The following is a 21,546-nucleotide window of genomic DNA, read 5'->3' on the forward strand; positions in this document are numbered from 1 at the left end:
TCCAGTCCTGTGGCCACTGCTGACCTTTACAAATTTGCTGGCAGATTGAGTGCAGGACTTTCACAGCATCATCTTTCAGGATTTGAAATAGCTCTACTGAAATTCCATCACCTCCACTAGCTTTGTTCGTAGTGATGCTTTCTAAGGCTCACTTGACTTCACATCCAAGATGTTTGGCTCTAGATGAGTGATCACACCATCGTGATTATCCAGGTCGTGAAGATCCTTTTTGTACAGTTCTGTGTATTCTTGCCATCTCTTCTTAATATCTTCTGTTTTTGTTAGGTCCATACCATTTCTGTCCTTTATCGAGCCCATCTTTGCATGAAATGTTCCCTTGATATCTCTAATTTTCTTAAAGAGATCTCTAGTCTTTCCCATTCCGTTGTTTTCCTCTATTTCTTTGCATTTATACATTCCTGTGTGTAAAATAGATAACTAGTCGGAAGCTGCTGTATAGTACACAGAGCTCAGCCCGGTGCTGTGTGATGACCGAGAGTGCTGGGATGGGAGAGGTGGAAGGGGTAATCAAGAAGGAGGGAATATGTGTATATATATAGCTGATGCACTTTGTTGTACGACAGAAAGTAACAAAACGTTGTAAAGTAATTATACTCCAATAATATAAAATAATGTGAAATAGTATGCTAAATATAATAATGTTGCCATGCTTTCTGGTTCCATTTGGCAATGTAGTCATTTTTGAAAGCAGACAAAATAATTTATAGCGTGACTTTATAAAAGTCATTAACATTTCATGTCATAGTTTCCCAACTTGAACTCAGGTTCTTATCATACTGTTGGTGATATTATGGGGATGTTATTTGAAAATTACCTAAGTTATAAGGCTATTAGGATTTCACCTGCATGAAATTTTGATTGTTTGTAGCACTGTGTTAGGATGTTTTTACAGCTATATGTTAATGATATTGGGAGAGATGGTTACCTGCTAGAGGGTGAAAAACTAAATGGACAGAGAGGTGGTAATATCCAAATAATTTTTGTGAAAGAAAGGTATGAAAGACATTCACAGCTTCTTTATATCTAGCTTAAATCTCCTTTCCAGCATGTCATCTAAACCACCAGTCCACACTCTCTGTACTTCCCAGACTGCTTCAGAGCTCAGCTTTTTTTCTGCATTCCTGTTCTTTCTCCCACGCCATTTTCCTCTCAGATCCCTTCTTCTACAGTACCCTTCCAACTTCTATGCACTTAGCTGAATCTTACCAATCAGTTTTGCTCTTTTTTTCTAATGTTTTTGGCCTCATGGCATATGGAAGCTTGGTTCCCTGCTGTGCTGTGCTCAGTAACTAAATTGCATGAGACTCTTTGTGACACCATGGACTGTAGCAGAGCAGACTTCTCTGCCCATGGAATTCTCCTGGCAAGAATACTGGAGTGGGTAGCCATTTCCTTCTCCAGAGGATCTTCCCCAACCAGGGATCAAGCCTGTGTCTCTTATGTCTCCTGCATTGACAGGCTGATTCTTTACCACTGAGCCACCTGGGAAGCCCCTTAGTTCTCCAACCAGGGATCAAACCCACAGCCCCTGCATTGGAAGCACCAAGTTCTAACCACCAGACCACCAGAGAAGTCTCTGAATTTTACCAGTCTTGTAAGGTCTAAATTTAGTCCTTCCTCAATAAAACATTTTCACAATGTAGAAGCCTCAGAGATTTTTGCTCCCTCCCCACTGTCAACCACTACGTCTGCATCAGAAGGACAGCATACATTTCCTATAGCACATGTTATTTAACAGTGAGGCTTTGCAGTCCTTTTCACTGTAGAAACTTTATATTTGATGTGTGTGTGTGTGTGTGTATATATATATATATATATATATATATATATACATATATATATTTACTTTTAATGTACCTTCTGCCTTTTCCTCCAAAGAGATTGTTTTTACCCTTACAGAAGGTAGGAATGCTTGGGATTGAGTTCATTTATATAGATGTGTCTCTTGTCAATGATTTAACAAACACTAATTAGACACTCAGCTGGTGCCAGAAATTTTTCCAAGTGCTGAAGAAATAGTTCCTGCCCTTGTTAAGAGAATTCCGATTCTCATGAAACTGACTTTCCTATAGTGGATAGAACAGATAGCATACATCATGTCAGATGTATATTAAAACCATATAGGGTAAAAAACATGAAAAAACATGAGGAATGCCTAGTTATGAGAGGGTACTATTTTAGTTATGATTATCAGAGAAGTCATCTCTAGAAAGGTGATATTTGAGAAGATAGCTGAATAAAGAGAGAGAGCAAGCTATGTGAATACGTGAGGAAAGAGCTTTCCAAGCAGAAAGAATGCAAGTCATGAGTTAGGAATGAACCTAGCACCTGAGGAAACCAGCACTGATGCTAGGACAGCGGGCCCTCCATATCCATGGTAGGTTGAATTTGCTGAAGCTGCTGAGTCCGAGGGTTGAGTGTAATATGCCATTTTATGTAAAAGACTTGAGCATCCGTGAGTTCTGGTACCCACAGAAGATCCTATAACCGATCCCCTAAGGATACCATCGGATGATTGTATGCCTTGAAGCATATGAGCAACTGGAGATTGTGCATATGAGCTTATTTTCACGTGCTCATATTCTCATGAGCATGTGCTCCACACGAGCATATGGAGAATAGGACACGTGGGAATGACAAGCTGACCAGAGGCAGACCATCTAGGACCTGAAACACTCTGATGAGGATGAGATTCTGTTCTGGCTTTAAGGGGGGACATTTGAGGGTATTGAGGAAAGTGGCATAATCTGTTCAAACACAATTTTAGTTTTAAAGAACTTTTTTTACTTTTGACTAATTTTAGACTTATAGAAGATTCAGACAGTTGATTTTAAAAAAAAATTGTCTGATTTAACATCTTACATAGTCATAGTAAAGGCTTCCCTAATAGCTCACTTAGTGAAGACTCCACCTGCAATGCAGGAGATCCCAGTTTGATTCCTGGGTCGGAAGATTCGTTAGAGAAGGGATAGGCTACCCACTCCAGTATTCTTGGGTTTCCCTTGTGGCTCAGCTGGTAAAGAATCTGCCTGCAGTGAGGGAGACCTGGGTTTGATCCCTGGGTTGGGAAGATCTCCTGGAGAAGGGAAAGGCTACCCACTCCAGTATTCTGGCCTGGAGACTGTATAGTCCATGGGGTCAGACACGACTGAGTGACTTTCACTTACTTTCACTTTCATAGTCATAGTATACATGGCATTATTTTCATTTTAAAGTATGACTCAGGAAGCTATTTCTAGAATTGCCAGTCTGAGATCCTTAGGAGGGAGCCTGAGACAGGGGTTTTTGGAAAGTTTGTGTATGAAGAGAATGCTATTCCCTGGTTATCATGTGTTGCACTTGTAGACATGGCCAACCTAAATCAATGAGATGGAGGGGTGTGTGTGTGTGTGTGTGTGTGTGTGTGTGTGTGTGTGTGTGTGCGCGCGCACGCACGTGCTCAGTCATTCTGCTCTTTGTAGCCACATGGAGTGTAGCACACCATGCTCCTCTGTCCATGGAATTGTTCTGGCAAAAATCCTGGAGTAGGGTGCCATTTCCTAATCCAGGGAATCTTCCTGACCCAGGATTCGAACCCACGTCTCTTGCAACTCCTGCATTGGCAGGCATATTTTTCACAACCAGCACCACCTGGGAAATCCTCAGATGAAGCTATCTCAGAGATTATTGTAAATTTTAGTTCTGCAGCTCAAAGCAGAACTAGAAACTTAGTTTGGGGAATTAACAACAGAAAGTTGATAATTTAAACTTGCTGGAGTTGTTAAGATGAATGAGGGAGGGTGAAACAAAGAAACTTCCTAGAGCAGAAAGGGCAGAAATGTGTGAGATGGTTATGTTTAGAAGAGTTAAGGTCAAAAGTGCAGACAACAGAGGTGTTTGAGCAATAGGAGCAAAGCAACAGAATTCAGTGTCACAGTAGTTGACAGAAGAGTTTCAAAAGGAAGATGATATACCCAATTGGACATAGCATAGTGCCTTACACAGAATAAATACAGAGTAGTAGAAAGAGTCTTAGCCTTGAATTTATATAGGGTTGTGTTAAAACTGAGCAAACTGTATAAACTTTTGAACACTGAAGTCCTCACTTGTAAATTGCATATGATAATATTTACCTTATGGAGAATTGATATAATTCATTTAAATCAGATATTAAAACCAACGTAAATTAATTGGTATAATTTCTTGAATATCTAAGAGGCTAAGAATAACTATAGGACTAATAAGCCATGTATTAATACTAAAACCTTACATTTTTATCTTATATAATGTTCACTATAACCCCCTCCTCCAGGGGATCTTCCAACCCAGGGATTGAACCCAGGTCTCCCACATTGCAGGTGGATTCTTCACTGTTTGAGCCACCAGGGAAGCCCATAATCCCCTAATAGCAACTTTAAAAAAATATATTATCCATGTTTATGAATATCATTTAGTATACTGTGTTGACTAGTATTCTCATTTTATATGTTCAAATTCTAAAAGATTTTTAAAAAATCCATAAGCTATGTGTAAAATCTATTGCTTTATCTATTGCCCACCTGCTTATTGAATTTCTTAATATTGGAAATGCTAGTCTTGTATTATTAGGGAGGATTTTATTCCATCAAGGAGAAATATCTCTCACTATTATCTTTTCATCTCTCTTAAATTTATAGTGATTAATAACTCTTCAGTAATGTGAGCCAAATGTTACTGATGTACAAATAAATAAAAAATAATATCAGAAGACTTTTAGGAAATTATAGATAATTTAGATTTCAAAGAAAGCAATGGCAACCCACTCCAGTACTCTTGCCTGGAAAATCCCATAGGCGGAGGAGCCTGGTAGGCTGCAGTCCATGCGGTCGCTAAGAGTTGGACACAACTGAGAGACTTCACTTTCATGCATTGGAGAAGGAAATGGCAACCCATTCCAGTGTTCTTGCCTGGAGAATCCCAGGAATGGGGGAGCCTGGTGGGCTGCTGTCTATGGGGTCACACAGAGTTGGACACGACTGAAGCGACTTAGCAGCAGCAGCAGCAAATAGCATGTTACTAGAAAGTAACAAGGGAAAGTTGGTAATTGTTCAGCATCTGTAGTATATATATATAATATATTATATTATATACATTATATTAATATGCTAGAGAAAATGTGCACTTATGCAAATATATTTTATAAGATGTCCTTCCATACAAATACATTAATTGCTTATGGTTTCTTAGAAACATCTTAGATTTATGTTTACCTGTATTATCTCTTTTCTTAGTGTATGTTTATAAATATTTGCCCTGACTCCAAAGTTGTGAAACTGAAATAAGTAACTATAATAATAACTCTTTTTCTCTCCAAGTGTAATATCTTGTTATTTACATCTAGGGTTTAGAGAAAATGCTATTTTTCCTTTACACAAACATGAAGACTATGTGCACTAGGATCCAGTGCATTTGGTTATGCTCTGTACCTCAGTAGAGTGTAAGTGATACTAGTATCATGAACAGCAATAGGAGTAGATATAAACTTCTCTATCCCTTTATGTAACTCCTGTGCATTCAAAGGTTAGAACTGTACTATCTGATCGTATAGTTAGCACACCACCCAGGTAGCCCTGTGTTTGTTCACCATCAGCACTGCCATTGTGTACTTTACAAAATCAAAAGGATAGCTCAATTCTCTGGGCATCGAAAGCACTACTTATCTCCATACTTGGTTCTCAATCACCTATTGCTTTAATGATATGTAATCATTGACTCTTTAATGCTTTAATGTATAATCTATATGCCCAACAAGATCATAAACAGCTTAAACCAACACCATTATGAATATTCTTGATATATCCCCTATAATTAGTATATGAATATTACCTATAATTAGTATATGTTCAGTTACTGAGTCTTGTCCAAATCTTTGCGACTCCATGGATTGCAGCATGTCAGACTTCCCTGTCCATCACCAACTCCCAGAGCTTACTCAAACTCATATCCATCAAATTGATGATGCCATCCAATGATCTCATCCTCTGTCAATCCCTTCTCCTCCCACCTTCAATCTTTCCCAGCATCAGGATCTTTTCTAATGAGTCAGTTCTTCAAATCAAGTGGCCAAAGTACTGGAGTTTCAGCTTCAGCATCCAGTGAATATTCAGCACTGATTTCCTTTAGGATTGACTGGTTGGATCTCTTTGCAGTCCAAGGGACTCTCAAAAGTCTTTTCAAGCACCACAGTTCAAAAGCATCAAATCTTTGGCGCTCAACTTTCTTTATAGTCCAACTCTCACATCCATACATGACTATTGGAAAAACCATAGCTTTGACTAGACAGACTTTTGTTGGCTAAGTAAAATCTCTGCTTTTTAACATGCTGTCTAGGTTGGTCATAGCTTTTTTTCCAAGGAGCAAGCATCTTTTAATTTCATGGCTGAAGTCCCCATCCGCAGTGATTTTGGAGCCTCAAAAAATAAAGTCTCTCATTGTTTCCACTGTTTCCCCATCTATTTGTCATGAAGTGATGGGACTGGATGCCATGATCTTTGTTTTCTGAATGTTGAGTTTTAAGCCAACTTTTTCACTCTCCTCTTCCACTTTCATCAAGAGGCTCTTTTGTTCTTCTTCACTTTCTGCCATAAGGGTGGTGTCATCTGCATATCTGAGGTTATGATATTTCTCCCAGCAATCTTGATTCCAGCTTGCGCTTCATCCAGCCCAGCATTTCTCATGATGTATTCTGCATAAAAGTTAAATAAGCAGGGTGACAGTATATAGCCTTGATGTACTCCTTTTCCTATTTGGAACCAGTCTGTTGTTCCATGTCCAGGTTTAACTGTTGCTTTCTGACCTGTGTGCAGATTTCAGGAGGCAGAGCAGGTGGTTGGGTTTTCCCATCTCTTGAAGAATTTTCCACAATTTGTTGTGATCCACACAATCAAAGGCTTTGGCGTAGTCAATAAATCAGAAGTAGATGTCTTTCTGGAACTCTCTTGCTTTTGTGATGATCCAATGGATGTTGGCGATTTGATCTCTGGTTCCTCTGCCTTTTCTAAATCTAGCTTGAATATCTGGAAGCTCATGGTTCACATACTGTTGAAACCTGGCTTGGAGATTTTTTGAGTATTAATTTGCTAGTGTGTGAGATGACAATTGAGTGGTAGTTTGAACATCCTTTGGCATTGCCTTTCTTTGGGACTGGAATAAAACCTACCTTCTTCAGTCCTGTGGCCACTGCTGAGTTTTCCAAATTTGCTGTCTTATTGAGTGCAGCACTTTCACAGCATCATCTTTTAAGATTTGAAATAGCTCAGTTGGAATTCCATCACCTCCACTAGCTTTGTAGTGATGCTTTCTAAGACCTGCTTGACTTCACATTCCAGGATGTCTGGCTCTAGGTGAGTAATCACACCATTGTGGTTATCTGGAGGTAAGTCATGAAGATCTTTTTAGTTTAGTTCTTTGTATTCTTGCCACCCTTTCTCAATATCTTCTGCTTCTGTTAGGTCCATAAAATTTCTATCCTTTATTGTGTCCATCTTTGCATGACAAGTTCCCTTGGTATCTCTTAATTTTCTTGAAGTGATATCTAGTCTTTCCCATTCTAATATTTTCATCTATTTCTTTGCATTGATCACTGAGGAAGGCTTTCTTATCTCTCCTTGCTATTCTTTGGAACTCTGCATTCAAATAGGTATATCTATCTTTTTTCTCCTTTGCCCTTCACTTCTCTTCTTTTCTCAGATATTTGTAAGGCCTCCTCAAGACAACCATTTTGCCTTTTTGCATTTCTTTTTCTTGGGGATGATCTTGATCACTGCCTCTATGTCAGGAAGCTCTGTCCATAGTTCTTCAGGCATTCTGTCTGTCAAATCTAATCCCTTGAATCTATTTCTCACTTCCACTGTACAATCGTAAGGGATTTGCTTTAGGTCATACCTGAATGCTCTAGTGGTTTTCCCCAGTTTCTTTAATTTCAGTCTGAATTTGGCAATAAGGAGTTAATGATCTGAGCCATAGTCAGCTCCTGGTCTTGTTTTTGCTGACTATATAGAGCTTCTCCATCTTTGGCTGGAAAGAATATAATCAATCTGATTTGATTTTAACCATCTGGTGATGTCCATGTGTAGAGTCTTTTCCTGTGTTGTTGGAAGAGGGTGTTTGTTATGACAAGTGCATTCTCTTGGGAAAACTCTGTTAGCTTTTGACCTGTTTTGTTTTGTACCCCAAGGTTAAATTTGCCTGTTACTCCAGATAGCTCTTGACTTCCTACTTTTGCATTCCAGTCCCCTATAAAGATGAGGACATACTTTTTGGGTATTATTTCTAGAAGGTCTTGTAGGCCTTCATGGAACCGTTCAACTTCAGCTTCTTCTGCATTACTGGTCGGGGCACTTGGATTACTGTGATATTGAATAGTTTGCCTTGGTAATGAACAGAGATAATTTTGTCATTTTTGAGATCGCATTCCAGTACTGCATTTTTGACTCTTTTTGACTATGATAGCTACTCTATTTCTTTTAAAGGATTCTTGCCCACGGTAGTAGATATAATGGTCATCTGAGTTAAATTCACCAATTCCAGTCCATTTTAGTTCACTGATTCCTAAAATGATGTCAACATTCACTCTTGTCATCTCCTGTTTGATTACTTCCAATTTGCTTGATTTGTGGACCTAACATTCCAGGTTCCTATGCAGTATTGCTCTTTATAGCATTGGGCTTTACTTCCGTCACCCATCACATCCACAACTGCATGTTGTTTGTGCTTTGGCACCATCTCTTCATTCTTTCTGGAGCTATTTCTCCACTCTTCTCCAGTAGCATATTGGGCACCTACTGATATGGGGAGTTCATCTTTCAGTGTCATTCCTTTTTGCATTTTTGTACTGTTCATGGGGTTCTCAAGGCAAGAATACTGAAGTGGTTTGCCATTCCATTCTCCAGTGGACCATGTTTTGTCAGGACTGTCCACCAAGACCCGTCCATCTTGGCTGGCCCTACAGGGCATGGCTCATAGTTTCACTGAGCTAGACAGGGCTGTGCTCCATGTGATCAGTTTGGTTAGTTTTCTGTGACTGTGGTTTTCATTCCCTCTGCCCTCTGATGGTTAAGGATAAGAGGCTTATGGACACTTCCTGATGGGAGAGAATGACTGGGGGAAACTGGGTCTTGTTCCTATGGGCAGGGCCATGCTCAGTAAAACTTTAATCCAATTTTCTATTGATGGCTGGGGCTGTGTTCCATCCCTGTTATTTGACCTGAGGCCAAACTATGGTGGAGGTAATGAAGACAATGGTGACCTCCTTTAAAAGGTCCCATGCCTGTACTGCTGCACTCAGTGCCCCTGACCCCTCAGCAGAGCACTTTCAACCCATGCCTCTGCCAGAGACTCTTGGACACTCATGGGAAAGTCTGGGTCAGCCTCTTATGGGGTCATTGCTCCTCTCTCCTGGGTTCTGGTGCACACAAGGTTCTGTTTGTGCCCTCCAAGAGCCTGTTTCCCCAGTTCTGCATAAGTTCTAGTGGCTCTATGGTGGGGTTAATGGCAACTTCCTCCAAGAGGGCTGATGCCATACCCAGGTCTGCTGCACCCAGAGGCCCTGCCCCTGCAGCAGCTCACTGCTGAACTGTACCTTTGCAGGAGACATTCAAACACAGTTCTAGCTCATTCTCAGTGGGGTCTCGGGGTGCTGGTGCACACAAGGTTTGAGCCCTCTGAGCGTCTCAGGCAGTTAACATGTTTATTTCTAATTGTGATTTCTCCCCTCCTACCATCTTGTTGAAGTTTCTCCTTTGCCCTTGGACTTGGGGTATCTCTTTTGATGGGATCCAACATTCTCCAACCGATGATTTTTCAGCAGTGAGTTGTAGTTTTGGAGTTCTTGTAGAAGAAGATAAGCACCTGTCCTTCTGCTCCGCCATCTTATACCACTCTCCTCAAGACTAATTATGTGTTGAATGAGTGAAGATATGAATGCATACCATTTTTAATACTCTAACCTATGTTATGGTATTAAGTTCCCTTTTCACAAATGTTTTAGGCCCAATATTAAATGCAAGAAGCATAATCTACATTCTGATTCAGTCAATTGTGTGGTGGGTGAGTAGGATGTACCATAAGAGTAGGAACATGATCTACTTCAATCTTTGTTACATACTAGGACCTGACAGTGTGTGATGCAAGGGAGGTGCCTTACAAATATGTATTAATTAATTTCTTTTAAAAATGAATGCTTTTCATTTTTCCCTCCAAGAGAAGGGCATCAGGAGAAGGGCATGTCGATTACATGAGTTTGGTTTAAATACCATATTATTTGATATCCAAAAGCTTATTTGTGTTACTTTTAGATCCTCTCAGATTGTGGCAGTTGCTGACTAAACAGAAAAATAAAGAAGTACATACTGGCCTGGTATAGTCATAATTATTTGTTTCACTCAGCAAATCCTTTGTCCTTGGCCAACAAAAGATCTCTAATTAAATGAGATAGATAAAAACTTAAGGATTATTTTTCAATTCCTTGACACATTATTTTGCTAACACTCATAAATAACTGTGTGTGTGTGTGTATGTGTGTATATATATATATATATATCAGTTCAGTTCAGTCACTCAGTCATGTTTGACTCTTTGCGACCCCATGAATTGCAGCACGCTAGACCCCATGTCTATCACCAACTCCCGGAGTTCATTCAAACTCATGTCCATCGAGTCAGTGATGCTTTCCAGCCATCTCATCCTCTGTCATCCCCTTCTCCTCCTGTCCCCAGTCCCTCCCAGCATCAGAGTCTTTTCCAGTGAGGCAACTCTTCCCATGAGGTGGCAAAAGTACTGAAGTTTCAGCTTCAGCATCAGTCCTTCCAAAGAACACCCAAGACTGATCTCCTTTAGAATGGACTGGTTGGATCTCCTTGCAGTTCAAGGGACTCTCAAGAGTCTTCTCTAACACCACAGTTCAAAAGCATCTGTTCTTCAGTGCTCAGCTTTCTTCACAGTCCAACTCTTACATCCATATGTGACCACTGGAAAAACCATAGCCTTGACTAGACGGACCTTTGTTGGCAAAATAATGTCTGCTTTTGAATATGCTATCTAGGTTGGTCATAACTTTCCTTCCAAGGAGTATGTGTCTTTTAATTTCATGACTTCAATCACCATCTGCCATGATTTTGGAGCCCCAAAAAACAAAGTCTGACACTGTTTCCACTGTTTCCCCATCTAATTCCCTTGAAGTGATGGGACCAGATGTTATGATCTTAGTTTTCTGAATGCTGAGTTTTAAGCCAACTTTTTCACTCTCCTCTTTCACTTTCATCAAGAGGCTCTTGAGTTCTTCATTTTCTGCCATAAGGGTGGTGTCATCTGCATATCTGAGGTTATTGAAATTTCTCCTGGCAATCTTGATTCCAGCTTGTGCTTCTTCCAGCCCAGCATTTCTCATGATGTACTCTGCATAGAAGTTAAATAAGCAGGGTGGCAATATACACCCTTGACATACTCCTTTTCCTATTTGGAACCAGTCTGTTGTTCCATGTCCAGTCCTAACTGTTGCTTCCTAACGTGCGTATAGGTTTCTCAAGAGGCAGGTCAGGTGGTCTGGTATTCCCATCTCTTTCAGAATTTTCCACAGTTTATTGTGATCCACACAGTCAAAGGCTTTGGCATAGTCAATCAAGCAGAAATAGATGTTTTTCTGGAACTCTCTTGCTTTTTCAATGATCCAGCGGATGTTGACAATTTGATCTCTGGTTCCTCTGCCTTTTCGAAAACCAACTTGAACATCTGGAAGTTCACGCTTCACGTATTGCTGAAGCCTGGCTTGGAGAATTTTAAGCATTACTTTACTAGCATGTGAGATGAGTGCAATTGTGCAATAGTTTGAGCTTTCTTTGGCGTTGCCTCTCTTTAGGATTGGAATAATATGTATGTGCGGGAAACCGAGTAGCTCAGTGGTAAAGAATCTGCTTACCAAGTAGGAGATGCATGTTCAATCCCTGGGTTAGGAAGATCCCATGTAGAAGGGATCTTCAGCACACTCCAGTATTCTTGCCTGGGAAATCCCATAGACAAAGGAGCCTTGTGAGCTATAATCCAGGTGTCACAAAGAGTCTGACAGGACTGAGTAGCTGAGCACACAAACTCACACACAAGCACATATATGAGTAAAAATAACTTTAACATATTCTAATATCCAAAACCTTTTATAGGCAACTTCTCAGAAATTACTTTAAAAAATTTGTTTTAATAAATTTGACATAGTGGTAAATATCTTTAGCTTGTTTTTGGACCCCTTTTATCACCTCTTAAATCAAGAATAGGGTATTGCACACTTGCTTGTTATTACTACCTTACAAATCTCAGCTTTCCTATAACATGAAATCTACATAATCTCTTTCTCCCTCTCTGAAAACATAATTTATTTCTCTTCCCCAGGTCTTCTCTGTTAAACATCATATTGGTATTATGGCCAGTTCTCATAAGATTTTGCTTTTGCCATTTTCCGTCTTCTTTTTAGACCACAGTAGAAATAGGGGAACTAGTAGAAGGATCTTGGAAAAATTTAAAGTTAAAGGTTGATTTTAAAATCCCTAAAATGTAAACTTAGTCTTGATATCATGGGAGATGTTAAAAAAAAAAATGATTAGGGCCATTATCATGTCCTCCTAAAACTTATCAGGACTTTTTCTTTTATAAGACTTTCAAATTGTCTTTCTATTATGCTCGATTAGAACAAGTAGACATTTTACTTTAAATTTTCTGTACATTCACTGACTTGGTTCCAAATATTCACCATTCCCAGTTCAGATAAGAATGACTCTCCTGGGAACTGATTTTTTTCCCCACTTTATTAAAGACAAAAAAAGATTGATATTTTAAAGATATAGAAATGGACTTGTTCTTTCATATAAACTTGACTCACCTCTGTAACAAAAAGTTAGTTGATTTCTTCTTTAACTTTTTAATTTAAAAGACTGTCTCTTTTATTAAATGGCTTAGGGAAAAATCAAAGTCATTGATTTATGGATTTAGGGGAATATAAATCCCACTCATCTAAAAGCTTGTGGTAAAATTTTTACCTAGATGTAATTTTATCCAAAATAGTACAATATTGGACTATAGCTCTATGTGTCTTAAGCCTAGACTAATAGTGCAATGTATGACACATTTGAAAAATTTTTACTGCTGCTGAATCTGACAAAACAATATTGGTAATTAAATTAGATTAATACCTATTGTTTTCTTCATTTCTATGATTAACAAATTTAATATTTAAATGTAAAGATCAATTTGGTTGAGAACAACTTTTTTTTTTTTAATCTACCACTTTATTGTATAACACTAGTGGAAGGAAAAGAAAAGCACTTTAAATCTTTTGTAGACAATGATTTTGAAGTAGAATGATGGCAGCAAGAAGTTGGATCATTTTATGTTTCACGTTCCTCATAATTACACATGAAAAAGCTAAGACCTAATATCCACCATAACTCCAAATAGCAAATTAATCATTGAGCAAAGACTAGTAAAACATGGGCCACTTGTTTTAATTGGTAAGTCATTTCTCAAAGGCTGATTGGACATAGAACATTTTTATATTATACCTGAGAAATATTTTTATTTAGTTTAATTACATTTGGGATAAACACATACATTACTGAAAAATCATTCCCAAATGATTTTCACCTTGATATGTTTTCATTTTGATTGTTAAATTATGATCCATCTACAAGAAAGTACAATTAGTGTAAACTCAAAAATACTTTTCATTCAGTTGCCTTGCCTTTAAGATGGCATTAAATTTCCTCAATTTTTTTTTTTTATTGAATGATCTCATTCAGAAAGCTTTTTAGCATGCAGATGTCAAAGGTAATTTGATTACCTTGTAGTTTCAAAGTGTGTCATATATCATATCTAAAGACTAGCTATGTTGTAAAAATTGAATATCTACAGCAACAAAGATTTATTATAGAATTCATGTGTTATGGGTCTTACTTTTCTAAACTGAAGGGAGTTTACCTAAGGTATTCCATGCATTGATGATATTTGTGCAAGAAGACACTGACTAGGTCTCAATTATATTATGAAATTAAAAATTGAATAAATAGAAAAACATTGTTTTTTTACTGCATGTCATTTTAGTCCAGTGGTATTCATTAACAGATACTGATAATAAAGAGAAAGATGGCAGTCTCAGAGCAAATTAATGATTAGAGTAAAAAATTAGAGTGAAAAATGTAAGTACAACAAGAAACTTAATTAAGGAATTTACTATTCATTATTCCTATTGTAAACATCAATCTTTAGTCAATTTAAACTTCAGCATGCACACAGGTGTCTCATAACACTATAGACCAACTCAAGTTGGTGAAAATATGATTAAGCTCATGAACCTTTTATTTTCTGCAAAATGCACCTTCATGAAAAGATTCAAAATATAACTAATTACCTGGAATTATTTTAAATAATGGTTGGATAAATGATTTAAATGATGAATTAATTCTGTGTGTACTATAAAGATTAAAAAAAAGTCACAAGAAAGTCTTCTAGAAAACAACCATAATTAAGAAAATAGTAAGAGTAGAAAAGGGGGGTATTTAGAATGGCTTTTCCTACATGAAGTAAAAATATTTTTTGCTACACTGTATTACATAAATTCTGTGTAATTTATAAACACATTTTTCAAATAAAGATTAAATTATTTCATTTTTTTCTGATTTTTGCACTATCATGATACAGACTATGTAATTTCTAAGATGTTTGAAAAACAATTTCAATTATAACAATACATTAAAGGGAAGAAACATAATTTTAAATAATCTCGAATATATTGCTGTCATTTGTCTGTGCATGTTGATTTGACAGGTCTGGCTGTGGATCATTTCAGTGAACGGATATACTGGGCTGATCTTGAACTCTCTGTTATTGGCAGCGTTCTGTACGATGGTTCTGATTCCGTAGTCTCTGTCACCAGCAAACAAGGTTTGTGAACTGCTTTTGTGTCTGCCTTTAATTACCACTGAGCATATTAAATAGTGAAACCTAGGTCAATTATGAAAGCCTTACATTCTATGTTTCCTCAGTTTATGTCTCTTTTCAGCTTACTGTGTACACTTTTGTGTGTCTGTTTGCCTGGGTACTCAGTCATGTCCAACTCTTTGTGACCCCACAGACTGTAGCCTACCAGGCTTCTTTGTCCATGGGATTTCCCAGGCAATAATATTAAAGTGGGTTGCCATTTTTTTCTCCTGGGGATCTTCCCCATTCAGGAAACAAACTTGTGTCTCCTACATCTCCTTCATTGGCAGGTAGATTCTTTACCACCTGCGAATCTCATTTCAACTTGTAGCTCTTAATATTCATCGCAATTTTCATTCCTACTACTTAGAATAACAACGAGGCCACACCAGAAGAACTTCTTGACTTCAGGACAAATATGATGCATTGCTACTGGATTCAAAAAATATTCATTCTGTTTGTTGCTTCTGTGGATGTTCTTTTCTGAGCAGAAGACTTCAAGTAGTCAAGATTAGTGCCTGGGAACACTAATTTTTATTTCAAATTGCAATGATAAGTAGGAAGTGAGTTACTATATAGTAAAAGATCATAGTAACATGTATTATTATAGGTAATTGATAGGGACACTCTCATCCATGGGAAAAGCAATGTGTAAAAAATGGGAGTGTACTTTTATAAGTGACTGGAGAATCTACCGGCACTCTTTACTCCCTTCTTTACTCCCTTCTGTGACTCACACTTTCCTTGCCAGGGAATCTCAGTTCTTTCTGCTTAATTTATTTCCCTTCTTTTTCTCTTTCTCTTTCTTACCAAAACCCCTTAGCTATTTACCACAATTTGTCCACAATTTATACTTGAAATTTTATATTTACATACTAGTTTACAAGTAAGTAAATAAGTTTTACTTATTTGCTGCTTTGCTTCCTGTTCTTTTTTTCTTTCTTTCTTAAGCAAAAGCAGAGAAGTTGCTAGAAGAATAATTGCATTGAACTTTCACTGTGCCCTTACTAGAAGAGTATGTTTTTTGTATAATAACACCAAATGGAAAAAAAATTCAACATTCATGTAATTGATTACAAAAATTAACCCATTTTAGCTCAAGTGTATATTTTACTATTTCAATAAATAATAAAGAAAAATATATATTAAAAGGCATTTTATGTTTTACAACATTTAGATAATAAGTAAAATATAAATGCTGTTATTTCACTTTTTATCAATTTCAGTACCAAAGTTATATATTTTTATTAAAAATTCTCTAAAAATAACCATTTTGTAAAATATGAGAAATTATTATTACTGTTATTCTCAGCCAAACTAATTGTATATATGATTGACATTCACCAATTTGTTTTCTTTACACTGTTTTTAAAATAGACAATAGAATGTCAGATTTGGGGGGATAATTTTACTATTCAAAACTGACTTATGATTGATTAAAATTATTGTTCAGACAATTAATTTGACCATTAATTTTATACAGCGGTAGTGACAAATAGTTTCAAGGGATTAGATCTGCTAGACAGGATGCCTGAAAACTATGGACAGAGGTTCATAACACCATACAAGAAGCAGTAACCAAAACCATCCCCAAGGAAAAGAAATGCAAGACGGCAAAGTGGTTGTAAGGAGCCCTTACAAATAGCTGAGAAAAGCAAAGAAGTAAAAGGCAAAGGAGAAAAGGAAAGATATACCCAACGGAATGCAGGGTTCCAGAGAAGAGCAGGGAGAAACAAGAAAGTCTTAAGTAAACAATCCAAAGAAATGGAGAAAAACAACAGAATGGGAAATACTAGGAATCTCTTCAAGAAAATTGGAGATACCAAAGGACTATTCCGTGCAAAGACTGGCACAATAAAACACAGAAATGGTAGGAACTTAATGAATCAAAAGAAATTAAGAAGAGGTGGCAAGAATACACAAGAACTATACAGAAAAATTCTTGATGACCTGAATAACCATGATGGTGTGGTCACTCAACAAGAGCCAGACAACCTAGAGTGTGAAGTCAAGTGGGCTTTAGGAAGCATCTTTATGAAAAAAGCTAGTGGAAGTGATGGAATTCAGCTGAGCTACTTCAAATCCTAAAAGATGATACTGTGAAATTGGTGTACTTTAAAGTCAGCAATTGGAAAACTCATCAGTGGCCACAGAATTGGAAAAGGTCAGTTTTCAATCCAATTCCAAAGAAAGGCAATGCCAAAGAATGTTCAAACTAGCATACAATTGCACTCATTTCATATGCTAGCAAGGTAATCCTCAAAATCCTTCATGCCAAACTTCAACAGTATGTGAACCGTGAACTTCCAGATGTTCAAGCTGGATTTAGAAAAGGCAGAGGAACCAGAGATCAAATTGCCAACATCCTCTGGATCATCAAAAAAGCAAGAGAGTTCCAGAAAAACATCCACTTCTGCTTTCTTGACTATGCTAAAACATTTGATTGTGTGGATCAAAACAAACTATGGAAAATTCTTCAAGAAATGGGAATACCAGACTACCTTACCTGTCTCCTGAGAAACCTGTATGCAGGCCAAAAAGCAACAGTTAGCACCAGACATGAAACAATGGACTAGTTCCAAAGGGGGAAAGGAGTTAGGTCAAGGCTGCGTATCGTCACCATGCTTATTTAACTTATATTCAGAGTACATCATGTGAAATGCCAGCTGAATGAATCACAAGCTGAAATAAAGATTGCCAGAAGAAATATAATTTACCTCAGATATGTAGATAACACTACACTAATAACAGAAAGAAAAAAGTAACTAAAGAGCTTCTTGATAAAGACTAAAGAGGAGGGTTGAAAGGCTGGCTTAAAATTCAAAATTTAAAATATTATGATCATGGCATCCAGTCTTATCACTTCATGGCAAAGGGAGAGAAAGTGGGAAAGGTGATAGACTTTATTTTCTTGGGCTCCAAAATCACTGCAGACAGTGACTTCAGCCATGAAATTTAAAGACTTCCTCCTTGGAAGAAAATCTATGGCAAACCTAGACAGCATATTAAAAAGCAGTGGCATCACTTGGTCGATAAAGGTCCAGATAGTCAAAGCTATGGTTTTTCCATTGTCATGTATGAATGTGAGTGTTGGACCAGAAAAAAGGCTGAGTGCTGAAGAATTGATACTTTTGAATTGTAGTGCTGGGAAAGACTCTTCAGAGTCCCTTGGGCAGTAAGGCGATCAAGCCAGTCAATCCTTAAGGAAATCAATCCTGAATATTCATTAGAAGGACTGATGCTGAAGCTGAAGCTCCAATACTTTGGCCACTTGATGCAGAGAGCTGATTCATTGGAAAAGACCCTGATGCTAGGAAAATTTGAGGGCAGAAGGAGAAGCAGGGGGACAGATGATGAGATGGTTGGATGACATCACTGACTCAATAGACACAAGTTTGAGCAAACTCCAGGAGATAGTAAAGGACAGGGAAGTCTAGTGTGCTGCAGTCCACGGGGTCACAAAGAGTCAGACATGACTGAGAACTGAAACACAAGAAAATGAGAATTTTGTGAACTGTTTTTGTGCAGTGGTTATCAATGTTATGTAAGCTTTATGTTTGTTTGCAAACTGTACAATGGAAAAGATTGCTCTGTATAATAAGCCCCCCAGGAAATGCTTTGTGATGGTAAAATTGATTAAGGTGATGATGGAAATGTTTTTTATGTTCTGAGTGATAAGTTTAATATCTCACATGTTTTTACTGCTAATAAATCAGTCATGATTTTATAGCTAATATTAAAAATATTCTAATTCTGAAAGTTTTTGTGAACAGGAATAAGATTTTTGATATGATCTTGGATAAGCTTAGTTTTCTTAAGACTGACTGACTGACTTTACATTTGCAACTTTTATAGCTCCATTTTTTAAAAATTCTAGGTTTGTTACATCCACACAGGATTGATGTCTTTGAAGATTATATATATGGAGCAGGTCCTAAAAATGGTGTATTTCGAGTACAAAAATTTGGCCACGGTTCAGTAGAGTACTTAGCTTTAGATGTTGACAAAACCAAAGGTGTTTTGATTTCTCATCGCTATAAACAACTAGATTGTAAGTATAATATTTTATACTATTGTCTATCTTGGCAAAGTTTCTTTCTTATGATTCTCAAAATAAAGAATGTTTAAATTCAAAACTCTTCTTGTGACTTAACTCCAGTAAGTTAAGTCACTTGAATTTTGATGCACCAGACTTTTCAAATTATCAAAGGCAAGATATAAATAATGCAAAAGTTTCTATTTCTGCTATAACAGATATGAAAATTTCAGGATTTGGCTGTGTTTTCTTGGAATTAGAATAAATTTGTTATAAAAATTTCTCTCATACTATGTTTTTCCTTCTAAATTCTTAATAAAACCTGATATGTCTATAGTTAAACCATACAAGTAAGGAAATTTATCATTAGCCTTTTCACTCACTGATAACCAAGTAACAATTATAGATCTAACATTTCATCTTTGAAGATATCTGAGGAGAACTGTTCCCAAGAATTATATTTTCTCTGATTGTTTATGATTGTTACTACTACTTTCTCTCCTAAAAAGAGATAAATATTTGACATTAGTATCTTGAAAGATATATTTCAAGCACAGCCATAAAAATATTGAAGAGCAAAGAAATAAAATGTGGCTGAAATTCAAGTGATCTGAGTTTATGTATCAGTTCACCCTTCAAAATATTGTTTAAGATTTACTTATATTAATAATTATTCCTTATGGTGAATAAAAAGGATTTAATTTCATTCATTATGATCTGGAAAGGAAAGAATTGTATCAAATGAGTTCTGGAATCAGGTTAAAACAGCAAATGCTTCCTTCAAACCTTCTTCTATTCACAGTTTTGCTCTTTACCAATGATCTGACACGTATCATTCCGAGGTGAATATGAGGACATCACCCTCTCAGCCTCTAGTTCTGTCTGATTTGTATTCATAGTCAAATATCGCCACCTTCATGAAAAATATATAAAGTCTGCCCTATGTATAATAGGTACTTGAGTAGTGGTTCTTACACAATGAAAGCGACTTTCATAGTCACCATTTCACTTTTTTCAATGTCATTTCTATTTCATTCTAATGACAGATTCTGTACAGAAAGCCACAAACCAGCTGTTGCTATAGAGGATACTGATTGGATAGAAATTTGGACAAAAATAAATGTGGTGCCCGTTTATCCATGCACACATCTGATGGAAAGGAAACCACATTAGACATGTTTTCTAGAGAGAAAAAGTCATGTTTTTTTTGTGTTCTAACAGACAACTACATATGGATTCTAAGCCTTTGTAAATATCAAAGGGACTTGTTTCTGTCTGTTAAACCAGTCTTGAAACTATTTAAAATGTGAATTAGATCCCAAAGACTTCAGTTGGCTTGACTTTTACAGTAGTCCTAAACTGTACTTCTGTGTCCGAGATCAACTCTTTTGCCAAAGGAAAAGTGACAAATTATGTGTTTGATTTTCCTCTCCCTCATGGAAAATGTAAATTAACATACATTTTCTATTAATAATAGATGCTGGGTTGTTGTTTTTATTTAGTCACTAAATCGTGTCTGACTCCTTTGTGACCCCATGGAGGCATGCAACCCCCTAGGCTACTCTGTCCATGGGATTTCCCAGGCAACAATGCTGGAGTGGGTTGTCATTTCCTTCTCCAGGGAATCTTCCCAATGCAGAGATCAAATCTGAGTGTCCTGCATTGCCAGGTGGATTCTTTATCACTGAGCTACCAGGGAAACCCTTAGATATTGGTTAGTAATTTCTTTTTATCTATAAAGGAGTACTGGAATATTGAAATAATATACTCCTGATTTAAAAAAAAAAATTGACGTTATTTCTTTTCAACATTGCTAATTCATCATTTAACCTTGTTGAATTTTATGTTTCTGAAACCTATTGTATTTATAGTTGTGTTCTTTTTTTGTTTTGTTTTGATCAGTACCCAATCCATGCTCGGATCTAGCATGTGAATTCCTCTGTTTACTGAATCCTTCTGGGGCCACTTGTGCATGCCCAGAAGGAAAATATTTGATTAATGGTACCTGCAATGATGACAGCTTGTTAGGTAGGTAAACTTCATTATTCTGCAAATAATGAATCACTGTGTAGAATAAATGTTCACAACTACTGAAACTGAGCAGAATTAGCTACTCAGTAATCACTGATATCATTTCTATGATATCACTGGTTTGTGAATGCCTATATAAGCTATTATTTTCTCTGATAATGACTTCCTATTAGTTGATTGTACACTTATTACAAAGCTGCATTGAGCACCTACCATGCATGAAAGAGTAAATTAAGAGACCTTTTTATATAGCTCTTGTATCAGTTAAGATAATGATATTTCTGAGGGTACCAGTCAGCTGTTAGTTTGAACCAAACTACCAAATCCATTTAGTAACTTTATATTGAACAACTTCTGTGTGCCAACACTTATTTAGAAACTAAGTCTTAGTTTCCTCTGTAAAATCTGATTAATAATAAATACTACTACTACTCCTATTAATAATAAATATAATGAACATTTTGAGAACTTATGAGCAAAGT

The 21,546-nt window shown here is 36.9% G+C and overlaps 1 protein-coding gene across 1 annotated transcript in view; it reads left to right on the top strand.

The window, feature by feature from the left end:
- LRP1B (LDL receptor related protein 1B) overlaps positions 1 to 21,546 on the top strand; it is a 1,972,098-nt gene that overhangs the window by 1,836,040 nt on the left and 114,512 nt on the right. Inside the window, exons 80-82 of the mRNA XM_068968462.1 lie at positions 14,845 to 14,961; positions 18,875 to 19,048; positions 20,936 to 21,061. Coding sequence (XP_068824563.1) covers positions 14,845 to 14,961; positions 18,875 to 19,048; positions 20,936 to 21,061 — 417 coding nt within the window. The remainder of the gene's footprint in view (positions 1 to 14,844; positions 14,962 to 18,874; positions 19,049 to 20,935; positions 21,062 to 21,546) is intronic.

Source organism: Capricornis sumatraensis, chromosome 3 (assembly GCF_032405125.1).
Source record: "Capricornis sumatraensis isolate serow.1 chromosome 3, serow.2, whole genome shotgun sequence".
Taxonomy (NCBI): Eukaryota; Metazoa; Chordata; class Mammalia; order Artiodactyla; family Bovidae; genus Capricornis; species Capricornis sumatraensis.